The 16,574-nt window shown below is 58.3% G+C and overlaps 1 protein-coding gene across 1 annotated transcript; it reads left to right on the top strand.

Annotated features, from left to right (window-relative positions):
* The first annotated feature begins 383 nt into the window (after nucleotides 1-383).
* LOC123323634 (aquaporin-1) lies at nucleotides 384-13,505 on the top strand. The gene is made up of 4 exons (XM_044912076.1): nucleotides 384-816; nucleotides 10,202-10,366; nucleotides 10,621-10,701; nucleotides 11,430-13,505. The coding sequence occupies exons 1-4, from the start codon at nucleotides 427-429 to the stop codon at nucleotides 11,607-11,609; spliced, it is 816 nt and encodes a 271-aa protein (XP_044768011.1). The 5' UTR covers nucleotides 384-426; the 3' UTR covers nucleotides 11,610-13,505.
* Nucleotides 13,506-16,574: the final 3,069 nt, after the last annotated feature.

The following is a 16,574-nucleotide window of genomic DNA, read 5'->3' on the forward strand; positions in this document are numbered from 1 at the left end:
CCAGAGCTCCTGGCTCTGCCCATGGGCACCCCCTGAGCTTTGCACATAGGGCGGGACACCTGGATTTCTCTGGCCCCCTGAGTGGGCCAACTTGGAGGAATTTCCCAAAGCCTATTAGAGCAGTAGCTGCCTCCTCGAGCTGGGCAGGGCTGAGGGCGGTTGGAGAGAGGGAGGGAGGGAGGAGAGGAGGGAGGGAAAAAAGTTGGCAGGTCGACAGCAGAGCTGTGTCTGCATCCATCGCTGAGAGGAGGCCCTTGCAGTGTGGGGCGGGCCAGGAGCAAGGAGAGGCCTTCCTCTCTTTGTGCTCCCCCTCTCCTCCCGCCCCCCCCCCACGGGCCCTATAAATAGGCCCAGCCTGGGCTGTGGCTCAGCTCTCAGAGGGAGTGGAGCACCAGGCAGCCGTCTCCAGCCAAGCCCCCTGCCAGCATGGCCAGCGAGTTCAAGAAGAAGCTCTTCTGGAGGGCGGTGGTGGCCGAGTTCCTGGCCATGACCCTCTTCATCTTCATCAGCATTGGTTCTGCCCTGGGCTTCAATTACCCGGTGAAGAACAACCAGACAGCAGGTGCGGCCCAGGACAACGTGAAGGTGTCACTGGCCTTCGGGCTGAGCATCGCCACCCTGGCCCAGAGCGTGGGCCACATTAGCGGCGCCCACCTCAACCCGGCTGTCACACTGGGGCTGTTGCTCAGCTGCCAGATCAGCATCCTCAGGGCTGTCATGTACATCCTTGCCCAGTGCGTGGGGGCCATCGTGGCCACCGCCATCCTCTCGGGCATCACCTCCGCCCTGCCAGACAACTCGCTCGGCCGAAACGAGGTAAGTGGGGTGGCCCTAGGCGCTGGGGCTCTGGAGCGGAGCAGAGACGGCGGGAGGTCTCATCCTCCACCCATTGAGCATATGGGAACACTGAGGAGCAGAGAGGACGCGAGGTGGCTGGAGGTCATGTGGACTTGGGGCTGGAACTCAGCTACACCTGCGGCCCGGAGCCCAGTTTCTGCCAGGCACTGTGGGAAGCTGAGACCCAGGGCAGAATAGTCTGGCCAACGTCCCCTGCGGGCGTCTGTTGCAGGGATGAAGCTCTGGAGGCAGCTTAGGTTGGGGCCAGCAGTTCCTCACCCCATGGCTGTAGTTTCCTGCCCTCCCCGCCAGCCCGGCTGGGGCAGCCAGCTCCCTCTTCCTACAGTCTGGACCCTGGGGAGACGCTGCCCGCTGTGCCCAGATGCCCCGCACGGCTGCGCCAGGGGGGCGAGTGTGCGAGCAGGACCCGGGTGGGCAGCCCCACGGGCCTCCAGCCTGCCCCGCATTCACACAGGTGCCCCAACAAACCGCCTTCAAGGAGAAAGCCCCTCCCGCTCCTCGGCCCCCAGGAATTAGACCAAGCTAGGGGTGGGGGGGTGGGGGAGGGGTGAAAACATTCTGGGCTGTTGGCAGGTGGTTTTCCTGGATGGCAGTGTAGGGGGGCGGCCGGGGGGCGCATCTTGCCTCCTGTCTGCGCTCCTCTCTCTGTCGCCGGGCACCGTGAGGTGTGGCACGTGTGTTTCCGCGTGTGAGCGGTGTGTGCAGGTGGCTGCGTAAGCTGTGCGTGCCCGTGTGCGCCAGGGGCTGGGAGTGTGTCTGCGAGTGTTAGTGCTGCGGCGGGAGTGGCTGGGGGTGAGCGTGTACCTGTGCGTCCCCACTGCTCCTGGCTCCGGCGGGCTCCGGGCGGGGGCACGAATGGGAAGCCGATGCTGGTGGGTGGGCGGCGGACCGCTGTAAAGAGCTCCTCCCGGGTGGCTGGTGGCGGCACTTGCTTGCTGTCTCCGACCCGGGCTTTTCCAGACCCCCAGCCAAGTGCAGACTCAGACCCGGCTTGGGCTGCCGCAGGGGGACATTTGGCCAGAGAGAGGCTGAGGAAGGCTTGGAGGGTGCCTTCCCAGGGAAGCGGGAGGAGAAGGAGCACAGAGGAGGAGTCAGATCTCCAGAGAGGCGGCTGGCCTGGCCAGGGCGCGGCAGATGGGCGTAGGGACAGCGAGCGGGCCGGCCAAGGGCTCCTCAGAGACGGCGGCCCGTGATTATAGCAATTGTTCTCTGGCTTCCCAGCCAAAGTTCAGAGCCTGGCGCTGCAGCTGCGGGGAGGCTTGGGAAGGTCACGGGCAGAGGGCAACTGGCCCAGCCTTGCCACGGGGGGGATTAGCACTTCTGGTGTCACAGTGACACCTTACCCAGCCCCCTTGCAGAGCCAACCGCTGCTCAGCCCAAGATTGAAGATTAGCCTGCAGGCTGGAGTTTAGACTTTAGTCAGGAAAGACGTGGCCGAGGTGGGTGGAAGGGACGGGAGCTCTGGCAGGCCAGGTTCCTCCAAGCCTCAGTCTCTGCAGAGGGCCAGAGCCCGGTGACCCGAGGGAGTGGCGCCTGGGTATGGTCAGGTTCACAGCGGCGCTCGCTGGGCATGATGGCACGGGAGGAGAGGTCCTTGAAGGGGTGGGGTTGAATCTCCGCAGGCCTTCTGCGCCGTCTTGACCCCTCCTTCTCAAGGGACAGGCAGGATAGGCATCTGTTGGCCGACTTTGTGTTCTGACTCGGCATCGCAGGTAGAGGCAGGGAGGGTGGCCACCGACTCTGGCATCTTGATCTGGCCACACCCTGCTCCAATGTCCCTTCCCTTCCCTGGCCTCCATTTCTCAGAGTTACCCTGATGCCGGGGCTGGGCACGTTGCAGGTGGGAGAGAAAAATGGACAGGCTCAAGCCGGGGCCAGCCCCGGTCTGGGAGACAAGCACTCCAGGTTCAAGTCCTGTCTGCTGTTAACCTGTTGAGTTTCCTTGGGGCTGAGGACCCTGAGACTCCAAGAGGGAACCTAGGTCTCTAGGTATTTCTTGGCCCCGCCGATACTACCAGCAAGCTCACTTCGGGGACTTGAGTTTAATTATCACCCTTCCCAGGAGGGTCTGGCTAAGAGAAGCCCAAGAAGGGCCACGCTGAACGAAGGGAACGGAGTGTTGTGGTGGGGTGCGGGCACTGTCCTGTCTACACCATGGAAGTTGCGGGTTTAGAAGCGCAAGCCCTGGGCCTAGAAACAGAAAGCATCTCTCCCAAGGGCTCCTGTCAGACACTGGACCTGGGATCTGAAGGGATCTGAAGGGATCTGGCAGGTGGCCCCAATGCCTCAAGAAGGGCAGAGACCAGTCTATGCAGCAAGGGACACACTCTTTCCTCTTGGGCCCGGAACCCCACCCTGGTCCAAACCTAGGAGGAGCCCTTTGTTGACATGGAGATTCCTAAGGAAAATAGGGAAAGAAGAGACAGGAAGTGGTTGGGGTGAGTCAGGGGGTGTCCCCGGGGGCATGGTGGGGACAACTTTCTTCTCACTGAGTCAGGGCTTGGCATACGCCCTGGAGAGACCATGGGCCTCTGTCCTGCCTGTAGGATCCTGGCTGGTTCTAAGAGCCAAACCCCAATTTCGGCCCAAAGTGAGAGTGTCAGAGGCAGGGGTTGGTGCTTCAGGCCAGCACCCTTGCCTGGGTGGCCCCAGTTTCCATCTGTGAAGTAGGAACATAGCAGGGCGTGGCTGGGCCCTGGGAAATGAAAGATGCTCACGAACCTGGGAGTCCTGACCGTTAGCCAGCTCTTTTTATCCTTCCCGTCTCTGGCTCGCTCACTGATGCTCCCTGCAAACCGGACTGGGACCGCTGGGGGCCCAACTGGCTGAGTCAGCCAGCTCCCCACCCCTGGGCGACCAAGGCCCCTGGCGGGCAAGATAAGCCCCTCGCACAGCTGCCTGCGATATGGGGCAGGGGGCAGGTGTGATAAGAGGTGTCAGGGCGGCAAGGGAACTTCTGCCTTTGAGCCGTGGGGAGGGCCAGGAAGGCTTCACGGAGGAAGTGCCATGGGAGGCTGAATGTGGAGATTGGGAAAGGGGCTTCCGGGCAGAGAAAGGGCATGAGCGCAGGCAAGGTGGCTGTCGGAGCCCAGGGTCAGGGAGTCACAGGGTGGCGCTGGTGGGCGTGGGGGTCATGGTGGGGGGCTGGGGCTCTGGAGAGTGGATGGTCAGGATTCAGGCCAGTGTCTGCCTGTGTCCGAGAGTGGACTGGATGCCCGATTGTCCCCGAGTCTGGGATTTCAGCCCCCAGGGCAGGGGGTGGGGGCTTCAGGCAGAGGGCAAACCTTCCCTCTTCGGGGTCTTCTCTCAGCCCTGCTGATTCTGGGTCTGACTGCCTGGGGACTGCTTCTATCTGCTACACCCAGGGCCTCACCTCAGCCCTAAACTCTCCCCTTCCCCAGTTTCCTGGGCTCGGTTTCCCCAACCACCGAGTGAGAGGGTTGTCCCTTCCCTGTTGGCCCCCCTCCCCCACACTGGCCACGAGTCCTTCCAGAGTTGAGGGCCCCTCCGCCTCCACCAGAGTTGGGGGTGGCTTGGGGAAAGGGAAGCCAGTTTTTAGACGGACGTGCCCAGAGAGGGGGCTGGGGGCTGGGTGGTGGTGCCCTAGCTGCAACGTATAATTACAGTTTCCAGCCAGAACCAGATGAGGGGGAGGGCGTAGAGAGGCAGGAGCTTTGTGGTGGACACTTCCCTCACCACTGAAAATTCTGAGGCAGCTTCCTTTGTGAGGGCCCTTGGAGCAGCCCTGCTGGCCCCATGCTGCCCACCCCAAAGCCTGGCCTTACCCAGGACTCACTCTGGGAACACCTTGTCTGAAAGGGCAAAGCCATGAGAGGGGACGTGGCCTGCTGGAGCTCCCCAGTCTGCAGGGTCTCACCTTCCCCCTGGTGCCCCCAGGACACAGCCTCCCTCTCATGCCTTGAGCCCTTAGTTCATTGCAGACCAATTCCATGGAGTGCCCCCCAACCTGAGCTCAGCCCTAGAGTGCTCCCCACTTTCTCTAGGGTCCCACCCAATGGGGGTTCCTTCAGCACCAGCCACCAGGGCTTTCCCCAGGCTGGTCAAACATGCCCCACACCCACCCCTTAGGGATTGGCTTGGGAAAGCTTTCCCCAAGAGCCCCCTGTTCTTGCTGGCAGAGCCTCCCTGGGTGGGGCATGGTCCCTGCCCTCTGGAAGTGCCAGTAGGTCTGGTGCCTCCTGAATAGCTGGGGCTGAGTCAACACGCCTGCAGGTGTGGACAGGAGAATGTTGTCATGGTCAATGTCCCCTCAGCCAGGGCTCCTCCCCGGGGACTGGGGGACTCCTTGCCCCACAGTGGTGCTTAGGGGGTTAAGTGAGGGGCCGTCTTCACGTTACCAAGGAGCTGCAGTCCAGTTGAGTTAAGAACCCCAACTCAAAAGATGGTAGAAAAGACTGGAAAATGCCCCATTCCCAGTAGCAGCTCCTCTCAGTGCCTGAAATCCCACCACTAAGACAAGAGAGAGGCAGATGTAATTGGGAAGGGGCTGCCCCCGAGTCCGTAAGCTCCCTGTGGTTAGGGCGTGCAGGTAGAATCGGCTTGCTTCCGGCTGCTCTGGGAGGGAGGTCCTGTAACAGGCTTTATGCCATATTGAGACCCCAGTTCAGATGGCTCTTTGGGAATCCTGCACTGACAATCCTGGCCCAGAGGGTGACTGTGGGCCCTGGGGGCGGGGGTCCCATGTCAGGGGGGGAGGAATCCTGGGGCTAACATCCGGGCCAGCGCCTCCATTTTACTGATCAGGAAACTGAGGCCGCAGAGGCATTGAGATTGTTTGGTTGCGTAGCAGATCAGGGCAGGGCAGGACCGTGCCCCCAGCCTGCCTCTGGCCTTTGGTTCTTTCAGCTGTTCTAAAGCGCACATGCTCACACTTCACTCACACACACACACACACACACACACACACACGGCACAAGGGGGCACACGCAGGTGGGCGTAGAGCACAATCGCAAGCCTGGGTGGTTCCACTCAGGCCCTGGGATCGCGGGGGGAGGGGTAAGTGCTCCTCAACAGAGCCTCTTCCTTTCCCTGGCAGGAGGGTGGGGACGCCCTGGAGTAAGGAAAAGAAGGAGGGAGGGAAGGAGGAAGCCTTTGCTTTGTGTATTGTTTCTTGTCAGGAAGATGAAGTGGCTTCTGGGAGCAAATAAGGACCCTCTGAGATCCGCTGCTCGCTCTCTGTCCCTCAAGGGGGGCCTCCTTCCCTTCTCCGCCCCTCTTCCCAGCCAGTGGTGGCACCTGTGATGTCAAGGGACAGGGCGACACATTCAGAAATGCCACCAGATGCACAGCACAGTCACGCAGGGTCACGTGCCACAGACAGACCCCCCCAGACACACAGAGCTCCCCGTGCTAAGAGACGGCTCGTGTGTGATTGGGATTCTCAGACAGCTGGGACGCCCGGGCCAATACACGACTAAGTTGGTCCGCGTGTCCACATGGGGGCTTTTGAAAGAGAGTGGATATTCTCAAATTTGGGGTGCAAGGCTTTATGTATTTTCCTTAAATCAAGCTTGTTAATTATGTGGCTCAAATCCTTCCCGTTGGTGCTATTTACAGTGTCTGACTGCTTTAGTCTATCCATTTCTAAGAGAGGGCTGGTCAACTCTTACGCTCTGGTGGCTGATTGATCAGATTCATCTCACAGTTCTGTCAGTTGTCATTTTTTTTAGGCTATCTTGTCTGGTGCATACAGATTTAGAATTTATGTAGCTCTTTGATAGACTTGTCATTCAATTATGATGTAATAAGCCCTCTTAATGTCTAATGAAAAAGAAAAGGAGAGAGTCACACCCAGACACATATGGTCACCCCCAGATCCTGCAGACACCAACCTACAAAGATACACAGAGGTCCACAAAGCGTTGGTTACCCAGAGGGCCATGGACACAGGAATACCCTTCAAGGGGTGACACGAGGGACCCACTGAGGCCCCCCTCGTTGTGAGTGCTGAGTCCTAGAGGCATCGGGCGAGCAGGGCAGGCCTTGATGTCTCCCCTCCCCTGTTCTTTGAGCCTGGATGCTCAGAGTGCAGCCAGGCCGGTTCTGGAACCTGCTGTTCCCCAAGGGTGGGACACCAGGGTGCCCAGGTTGAGTTGGGGCCCTGAGCCTAGGAAGCGACCTTGGTCATTCTGTCCATGGGCAGCAGGGATGGGTTGAGGACCACTGTCTAGAGAGGTCAGCCCTGTACACCTTCCCTCCCCCGCTGTCCCGGTGCCTGGGTCACGCTGGCTGCTATAGACCCATCTTCCAGCCGTTCTTCAGTCCAAGCTGGGAACAGCCGGGTCCCTTGACTGGTCCTGTAGATAGTCAGTATCCTTGGCTGGGACAAGATGGCTTAGCTATCTCCTCCCTGGGACTCAGCCTCCTCATTCATTACCTTACGGAGGCTTGCACGGCCTGCCCTGTAAGACCCACAAAAACTAATGGTCTCCCAGCCAGAAAGCCAGTAAACCAGCCCTGAGTCCAGAGAGCATCCCTGGAGCCAGGCTGCCTCCAGAGAGGGTGGAAGTTCTAGAAAATTAGCGTTATCTGCAACTTCTGTCACTACAGCAAGTGTCCTCTCTGGGGTCCGGGCAGCGAGATGGGAAGGTCTCCCCACTCTGTCCTCACCAAGCCCCCAGGCCAGGGGTCTGAGGTGCTCACAGAGGAGGCAGGAGGCTTACTTCCCTGCAAGAGTTGCAGGCGGTTCAGTGAGAGCATGACGGCGCAGCCGCAGAAGTTAATTCCAGCCAGGCAACGGGGAAAGCTTCTTGGAGTCGGTGGGGTCTGAACTGGGCCTTGAGAATGGCCTTACATGGGTTTGATGTGAGAATGGAGACTCTGCTTCTTTCTGATGCTTCGGATTCAATGTCGGGCTTATTCTGTTGTTCATACTTATATTCATAAAACTGATTGTTGGGGTTTTTTTTTGGAAGGAGGCTTTGTCAGTGACATATAAGCCCTAAGCTGGGCAAAACTCCCTGGGGATGTGCAAACATTTTTTTTTTTTCCAATACCAAGTGACCACAACTGAGATTAGCCCTATTTAAGCAATTGTTTCAAATTTAATGGGTTGTGAACAGTAACATATTTTGAATTTTTACCTGCTTTCTTCTGGACATTGACTTTCAGCAGACCTTTATCCCTTTCAGTTCTGAATTATCAAGTTTTGTCAGATGTAAGTCACACAAGTGTGTAGGTGGTCAAAGAAGAAGCGGTCAGTAGACATTGAAGCAATCAGGGGAGGCTTCCTAGTGGTGGTGGTGATGGCTATTGGGAGAGGAAGTTCGTCAACCCATGTGGTTCTGAGCTAAAGGCTCTGGGTGGTCAGGAAGGGGGTATAACACAGAGTTCCCAGGGCAGGTGGTCACCCCCTCTGCTTCCCGTGGACTCAAAGGGCTGGGCATGGCACAGGGCCCCTGGCTCTGCTCACTTTGCATGAAACCCTGTGCTTTTGGGCAGAGCAGGGGCTGGGGTACTCAGACCTGGTTAAGAACTGGGGGAGGAGATGAGCTTGCCGAGGCCACAACTGTGAGAGGATGGGGACGTGGGAGGCTAGGAGGCAGGAACCACTTAGATCGATGGCTCCATTAATCAGCATGCCAGGCCTGGTTTCAGGACTCCCGCCAGCTAGCAATTAGGCTGAGCCTGGAGAGCAGAGAGCAGGAAGAGGAGGCTTGAGCTTCCTGAAGCCTGTCAAGAGGGCAGGTGTGAGTGTGGACGGGCATCTGTACAGTTGGCCCAGTCTCATAGGCCTCTCCTCCGTGGAGCTCGTCCTGGCTCCAGGCAGGCCTCACTTGGGTCTCCACAATCCTATGCAGGGTCCCTCCCCTTCCACCTGTCCCCCAGTCCTGGGGATAAGGTGAGAAAGAACCAGAACAAAGCCACAACTGTCCAGGTCCCTCCTGCCTCTGCAGCCCTTCCCAAATGCCCTAAGACCTCCCTACCCCATTGCCTTGGAAACTCCAGCCACTCTGGAAAGTGGACAGGGAAAGCTATTTTACAGATGGGGAAAATGAGGATCAGACTGGGGAAAGGCCATGGCCATGGCACCAGCAAGAAGGAGAGTCAGGACCTGAACGCAGGCCTTCTGCCTCCACCACCCAACCTTGGGATGGGAAGAAAACCGGGCATTGCCCAGAGGGCTGGCTGGGCTGAGGGGTTACAGCGCTGGGGTCTGCCAGGAAAAGCCTAGAGCTGGGGCTGCAGCCCAGAGGAGGGGATGTGAGTCACTTTCCCTGTGACCCAGGACTGCTGACAAAGGCGGGAAGAGAATTGTTCTTGTAAGATGGCCTCAGGGTGGGGCTGAGAAAACTCTGGGGGGGTGGAAGAGGGCCCCCCACCTAGGGTTTTATAAAATGCCCTCCGGCTTTGGAGGACCAACCCCTCTCCCTTCGTTCCCAGGATGAGACTTCAAGTTCAGGCTTATTTGGACACACCAACTCTGCCTGGGGGAAGGCAGACCATGTGGCCACATCTGGGCATCTCTGCCAGTGGGCCTTTGCCCATATGGCCCAGCTCCCCTGTGTGGGTGCACCTGGCCCCTGGGACCCCCACAAAGGGGAGGTTTGGGGACTCCCTGGGGAGGGGTCTCCCTGGTGCAGCTGCAGGGGGAGGGCTCTGGTGACCTCATGGCAGCTCCCATCCCCTTCTTTTTCCATGAGTCATGTTTCTAAAAGTGGTCCAAGAGCAAGTGACAGCTAGACGGTAGTGGCGGGGCCTATGTGGCCAGGGAGAAGGAGGGGAGCTTGTCCAGGAGCGAGACGGAGAGGGAGGGGAAGACAGGGAGGGTGAGAAGAAATGGGAGAGACAGACAGAGGTGGGGTAGGAGACAGCGGGCGGGGGGCAACAAGGGAGACGGGCACAAGGAGAGAGACTAAGGGAGCTGGGCCAGCTAACTGAGGAAGACCCTCCCCAGCTCTGGGAGCTTTAGATGCAGCAGGGGATGGGATGGAATGTTCTGGACTTGTGGGGTGTGAAGCAATAGTGTCCAGGTGGGCCCTCCCACATGTGGGACTTGCCCCTCGCCTCGGGTACCCTGGTACCCCAGGATGCTCTGGCTGGCTGGAGCGGGATGCAGGCTTCCCTGGCCTCTAGGTAGAGTGCTGCAGGGTGGAGGCAGGTACCAGGGGCTGAGCTGGCACCTCCTCAGAGGTGTGGAAGGGACAAAGCCTGGTGTCCACTCCCAGCGGTGTGTGCTTGGGTGGGGCCTGGCCCCCTCTGGGCCCAGCTGGGGGCTAATGTGATGGGCTCTGAGGGCACTGAGTTGCCAAAGTCTGGGGGGCCTGGGACACCATCTCCACCTCGCCTGCTCACCGAACCTTGCTGTCCCTTTTCCCTACAGCTGGCCCCTGGTGTGAACTCTGGTCAGGGCTTGGGCATCGAAATCATCGGCACCCTGCAGCTGGTGCTGTGTGTGCTGGCCACCACCGACAGGAGGCGCCGGGACCTCGGGGGCTCGGGGCCTCTCGCCATCGGCCTCTCTGTGGCCCTGGGACACCTGCTGGCGGTGAGTGTGGGGCTCTCCCAGGTGGGAGTGGGGGCGGGTGGGGTACCCTGTCATGGGCAGGGGGCTGGGGCCAGAGCCCTGCTCTGAGAGGGCAGCACAGGGACCTCCTGACCATCTTTCTGGGTCGGTGTGCCCCTCTCTTTCTGCGTCTGATTGTCACCTCCCTGTTTTCTCTCTGTGTGTCACTGTGTCTCCTCTCCCTCTGTCTGTCTCTCTGGCTCTCCCCCTTCTGCCTCCTGCCCTTCCCCTTGCAGATCGACTACACAGGTTGCGGTATTAACCCCGCCCGGTCCTTCGGCTCCTCCGTGATCACGCATAACTTCAAGGACCACTGGGTAAGGGGTCGCAGGGATATCCCCTGGAGGGGGCGGGGGTGTTCTGGTGCCGAGTGGTGGTTCCAACTCCACCTCTGCAGCATCCTCTCTCATCACGGAGGCTCTGGGAGACAGACACGGGGGAGGAAATTGGGAAACCAAAGCCTGACATGGGGGTGGTGGGGTGCAGGATTCCAGCAGCGTGGTGGAGAGCCAGGCCCGATCGTGGCTCAACCCCTTTCCCATTCAGTGTGACATGGGCAGGCTGCTGACCCTCCCGGTGCCTGCCTCCCCTGAGCGGTGAAGTGGGGGTGTTGTGGCACTTACTTACCTCCCAGGGTGGCCTCTAGGACAGATGGCCTCACCACCTGGAGATTGAGCACTCAATCTCAGAGTCAGCACTCGACGGATGTAGGTGTTCTTCCCGTCCACGTGTCTGTTTTGGGCCACCGTTTATCAAGCTAGACATTCCTGTGGCCCTTCAGAAGCTGGGGAGGGTGGGCAGGGCTGGTCTAGTCACGCCAGGCACTCCGAGCGGGGGCACACGGAGGCAGGGAGAGGCTCACTACCAGCATCCTGGCTTGGGCCAGCTCCGGGGGCTCTGCAGTCAGGACACTGGGGTTCAACCCTGCCTGCCTCTGAATCCAGGCGCAGGTGGGGAGAGAGCCCAGGCCAGGGGGGGGGGGGGGGGGGGGGGCCGTCTTCAGGGCAGGCGTCCCACCCTCTGAGCATACCTGCTCTGTCCCTAGGTTTTCTGGGTGGGGCCGTTCATCGGGGGAGCCCTGGCTGTGCTCATCTACGACTTCATCCTGGCCCCGCGCAGCAGCGACCTCACGGACCGCGTGAAAGTGTGGACCAGCGGCCAGGTGGAGGAGTACGACCTGGACGGCGACGACATCAACTCGAGGGTGGAGATGAAGCCCAAATAGAGAGGCCCCGGCCCGGGCACCCCCGTGGGGGCAGGGCAGGGGCGGGTGGAGGGAGGGGAGGGTGAAATCATGTTGTAGACACTCTGACAAGCTGGCCACCGTCACTTCCCAAAGATCCTCCAGAACTGTGTGGTCAAGCCTGGTTCGGGGCTGTTTCTATCACTTTCTTTCTCTGTCTCTGTTTCCTGGCCCCAGGCCTTCCTGGGGACCACGACTGACCAATCACTCACTCCCTTGAAGCCACGGAGGAAGTGAAAGAGAGGGACCCACCCTGCTAAGCTGTCCCCTCAGAGTGTGACTGAAGGTGTGCCAGGAAGTCCCTCATCCCAGAGCTGCTGCACAGCTCATCTGCCGCAGGGGTCTGGGGCGCCACTGTTACTGCTTTGTGCCTTTGGGCGTGGCCCTCCTTCTTCTGGAACATGCCCTCTGCCCCCAAGGGTGCTCTGAGGGGAAGAGATGGCAGGAGGTGCGTGGTCAGAGGCAAGCGGTAGGCCGGCTTCGTTCCCGCAGTTTGGCTCGCCTCCAGCCCCCCTCCGCCCCCAGACTTGCTGCATGACCTTGTGATCGTCCATATCTGTAGGGCGGCAGGGACAGGGAGAGCTCCACAGGCCCGGGGCCTCTCTATTCTGTAAGTGTAGATACTTCGTGCGTTCTAGAAGATGTAGCATGGACCAGCACTTCCTCCACTTGCCCTGGTTCTTTCCCGAGGGGAGAGCTGTAGTATGTATCTGTGTGAACACATGGACATATGCATACATGGTTTAAAGCAGAGACCAACAGACAGCCCAGGCCCCGAGAAGTCCCTGTTCCCGGGGAGCAGGGCCAACCCCTATGCAGCAGGGACAGGGTCTGCTGTCGCAGGATGGTGCCACATGGAGCACGAAGGAGCAATACCCATGCTCCTTCACTGGGTTTTAGTTGGCCTTTCCCATCTCTCATTGCATCATCTTAATCGTCATGTGATTCTCCACTTCCTTCTGCCAGTGTAGACACAGGCCACACTTATGCAGGTGTGTGTTTATTAAAGGGCAGTTGGTTATCAGAAGCCCCACGCCAGAGGACAGATGACCATGATGCGGATCAGCCCACGGAGGCACATGGCCCTTGCTGGACCCTGAGGGGTTTTCTAAGCCCCCAGCTGATGCTGAGGGAGGAGGAGGAGCTGATTCCCTCCCCTATTGCTGAACTCCTGGTTGAAGGCACTTGGGGCAGCTGGGTGACCTGCACAGCCTCCCTGTGTGACCCCAGGCCACAGCCTTCCCTTCTCATTTACCTGGAGGGGACAGTCAGCCTTGGCCCGATGATGTAGCTACCAGTGCAGCCCAAGGACACTTCAGAGGAGAGAGTCTGCTTTGGAGGCAGCTGTCTCCACAGTCTATTCAATCCCATCAGGGCCAGAGCAGGTCCCCCAGCATGCCTGTAGGCATGATGGTGACAAAACCCAAGTGACTCCCATCTGCAGATTATATGGAAGCAGCAGCACAACCAGGTAACCCTAAATGGTCACCGACTCATCAGAACATCTACACACTCTCTTCTCCATTCCCTAGCAGGGACTTCTAGCTCATTTAACAGATAAGGAAACTGAGGTCCAAGGACTCACAGCTAGGTAATGACTTGGCCAGGCCTAGCAACCAAGGCCATGTCTCTGGCTACTCCCTGGACTATAAGACTGACCCCTCTTATTCTCAGCTGCTCGGTTTCTGCCTGGGCGGCAGTCAGAAGCCAGGAGGGGTGAGGGTCGTGCTGGAGAGGAGAGGGGGGCAGACCCACTTCCTGCCTGGTTCTGACTGCTACATGCCAGACCCTGAATCTGTTTGCTCTGCATAGATGTCTCTTTGGAATCGGAAGTTCATTATATGTTAAGAAAATAAAGGAAAATGACTTATAAGGTCATCTAGGCTTCCTGTAGTTTTTCCTCTTTGGCTACTGTGTTCCTATGAAGGATCTTGGGGTCGAAGAGGAGATTGGTGCCCACACTGCAGACCCAGTCTGACGGGGAGCCATTGCCTGCCCTCCTGCCCTGACGATCCCTGGTCTCAGTGGGTGGACACAGCCTCACCCCAGAACTCCACCTGAGTAACACAGGGTCCTGCCCCCAATAGGGGCCATTTTTGGTGATGGAGTGTGAAAGACATAGGGGAAAGCAGGACTGAAGTGTGACAGCCCCATCAACCCCTCCGCCCTCCTCAGAGCATGGCTCAGGGAGCACCAGGGGCTGCTCGGGTGTCCGTCCCTCTGTCCCTCCGCTCCCATTTCCGGCCCCACCCACATCTGTGTTAGGTAGTGGGACCCAAGGTTTTGCCAGGAGCTCACGCATCAGAACTGAGTGCAGTTGCGCTGGGCACGGGTGATGCTTAGCTGGCTGGGAAGGGTGACTAGCTAAGGGGGGAAGAGCAACTTAGCCCCTTGAGGCCTTGTGGGCCACTCCTCTCCTGGAGGTAGGTACCACACCTGGTGAGGATGTGTATTTTCCTGTGGAGGCGTCTGTGGCTTTAGTCAGATTCCTAGCATGTCTGCCCAGGGCCAAAGAGAAGAGAGGTCAGAGTGGGCTGGCCTCTGCCCTGAGGGTGACAGAGAGCCATGAAAAGACCACTCTGTCTGCACCCATCTGACAGATGCTTTTCCATCTGTCCTCATGTAGTCTGGAGGCTGGTGTGGGCTGAACAGGGCTCTGTCCAGCCCTCCTGAACTCACAAAGCCCCTTCCCACTCAGGGCCTCTCTCAGAGTTGGGGGCACAGCAGGTGTGGTTGTCCTTATTTGACAGAAAGGGTGATGGACACGCAAACTTATGGGACAAGTCTGTGTCAGGCTGAGAGTTGGACACAGGCCCCAGACAGCCTCCTCCCTGCCCACCACACACACACTTAGGGCTGGTTTCTCAAAGTGGAGACAATGATATTAGGAAACTGAGTGTCCAGTGAGCAGGCTTGTACCTTCCACAGAGGCCTAGAATCTGGGAGGCTCTGAGAACCGCCAACCTTCTAGAAATCTCATCAGGCCACAGGTGCAGCTATCATCCCAGGTGTGGGCTGATCAAGGAGGGGTGTCTGGGAAGGTCCTGGTGTCCCATCATTGCTCCTGGGAGACACATGGGTCCTGCCTCCCTCTGGTGGAGGCCTGGCTGATGGTAATGCAAGGGCACCTAGGGCAGGGCCAGGGGCTAGGTCACCCCAATGAAGGCTGAGTCAGTGCTGTTGGAACAGGCTTTCTTCTTCCAGTGTCCACTGGGTCCCTGTGAGGGGCAGCTGTGCTGTGTCAGCCCATGCAAACCTCCCAGGCTGAGGACAGGCTGGTGTGAGTGGAGAGTGATGGCTACGCTATGGGGAGAGTATACGGGCCAGCCCACTGCCACCCAGGCCTGCCTGTGAGGGTGTGCCAAGGCTATCTCTCACAGCCCTTCTTGGCTTATTGCCTTATCTTGACCCATCCTAAGCTGTGAAGCCCTCTCAGTCCCCACTATGAGCCCTGGCCACCCTGACCTCAATCCCAGCTCTTCCTTCGCCGCCTCTGGCCGTCTAGGACAGAGCCTTTCTTACAGACTATTTAGTTATAACTTCTAGAATCCTACTGCCAAGAGGCAGGACTGAAAGAAGAGGTCAGATCAGGGAACTGCTATTTCTTGAGCACTTACTTTGTGTGAGGAACTTCCCTGGGTTGTCACATACAGTCCTTCTAATCTTTACAATACCCTTGGAAGGGAGAGATGACTGTCCCCATTTACAGAGGACACTGAGACCCCTGAAGACAAAATGATTGGCCCAAGGCCACACAGCAGGCTGGTGGCAGAGTTGGGATTTGAACCTGCTCTGCCTGGCTTCAAGGATTGGGTTCCTCCCATGATGTGGTGCTAGCCTGTTTTGTCATGACCTCCACGAAGTTTAGCTCTGGGCCAGCCAGGCAGCCTGTCCTCCTCTGCCTGTGGGGTGTTGAGAGGCAGGAACAAGAAGGAGAATGGCAGGCTGAAGGGACTCCAGCTCCAGGAGGAGTGCATCCCATTCTGGGGCCACCTGGACTTGGTGTCTGCTTCAGACACATGGGCACCACCGGACCCAGGGCGGCTCCCCTGGCATTGGCCCCACCCCAGCCTCCCCGGAGCTCTCTAGGCCTGACTGCTCCTCTCTCTGGAGGAAAATGTCTGATAAACCTGCTTAGCCCGAGGTTGCCCCCTCCCACCAGAGCGTATGGGAAGGGGAAGGGCAATGCTGCACCCTGAGGGAAAATGATGCACGATGAAGGAGCCTCAGATGCCCTTTCAGGCCTGGGGACAAAAATTTCAGGGTGAGGCTTACCCAGACATCCTCTCATCTTCTGGTCCATGGCTTCAGTGCTTCAGGCACCCCTACTCCCAAGGGTCAGCCCCACTCTGCTCTGCTCGTGTTTTGTCCAGCCCAGCACAGAGAAGAGGTTTTGGGGGGAAATACTGGAACTGGAGCGAGGCTGGTAGAGCCACCAGAGCCCTTCTGTTTTTTTCATCAAACTTTAACGGAGAGAGTAAATTTCCTGGAGGATTCCATGACTCAGGCTTTGTTCCCTGGCTGCAGAGCATTCAGATGACTACACACATGAAGTGCTCTGGTGGGGAGCATCTATCACACCCCTTTAGCTGGGTGCCTGCTGGGTCTCCCCCATGGTCCAATGGAGACTTGGAGGTGGCTCAGCGGGCCCAGAAGACTGTGCCCTCTGCACTCGGCCCAGGAGGACGCAGGATCTAATCTAGTAGCCATTGAATCCTAGAATATTTGTCCCTTCATTAGACTCACAAGAGCAAAACATTGTGGTTCCACAATTGCCCCACTGATTCTGAGACCAAGGGTCCCTGGCCCGGATTGCATGATTTTCCAAAGCCCTTTGGAGGGAAAGTCTTCCAGAGGTCTGTGATGAATGCTCAAATCAACCTGAGGTTGCCTTTATACCATATATATATATATATATATATATATATATATATATATATATATATA

The sequence above is a fragment of the Neomonachus schauinslandi genome, unplaced genomic scaffold, assembly GCF_002201575.2.
Source record: "Neomonachus schauinslandi unplaced genomic scaffold, ASM220157v2 HiC_scaffold_114, whole genome shotgun sequence".
Classification (NCBI taxonomy): domain Eukaryota; kingdom Metazoa; phylum Chordata; class Mammalia; order Carnivora; family Phocidae; genus Neomonachus; species Neomonachus schauinslandi.

Coding starts and splice junctions, on each gene's coding strand:
- LOC123323634 (XM_044912076.1), top strand. CDS start 427: ATGGCCAGCGAGTTCAAGAAGAAGCTCTTCTGGAGGGCGGTGGTGGCC. Junction 10,367..10,620: donor CCCTGGGACACCTGCTGGCG/GTGAGTGTGGGG, acceptor TTCCCCTTGCAG/ATCGACTACACAGGTTGCGG. Junction 10,702..11,429: donor ATAACTTCAAGGACCACTGG/GTAAGGGGTCGC, acceptor CTCTGTCCCTAG/GTTTTCTGGGTGGGGCCGTT.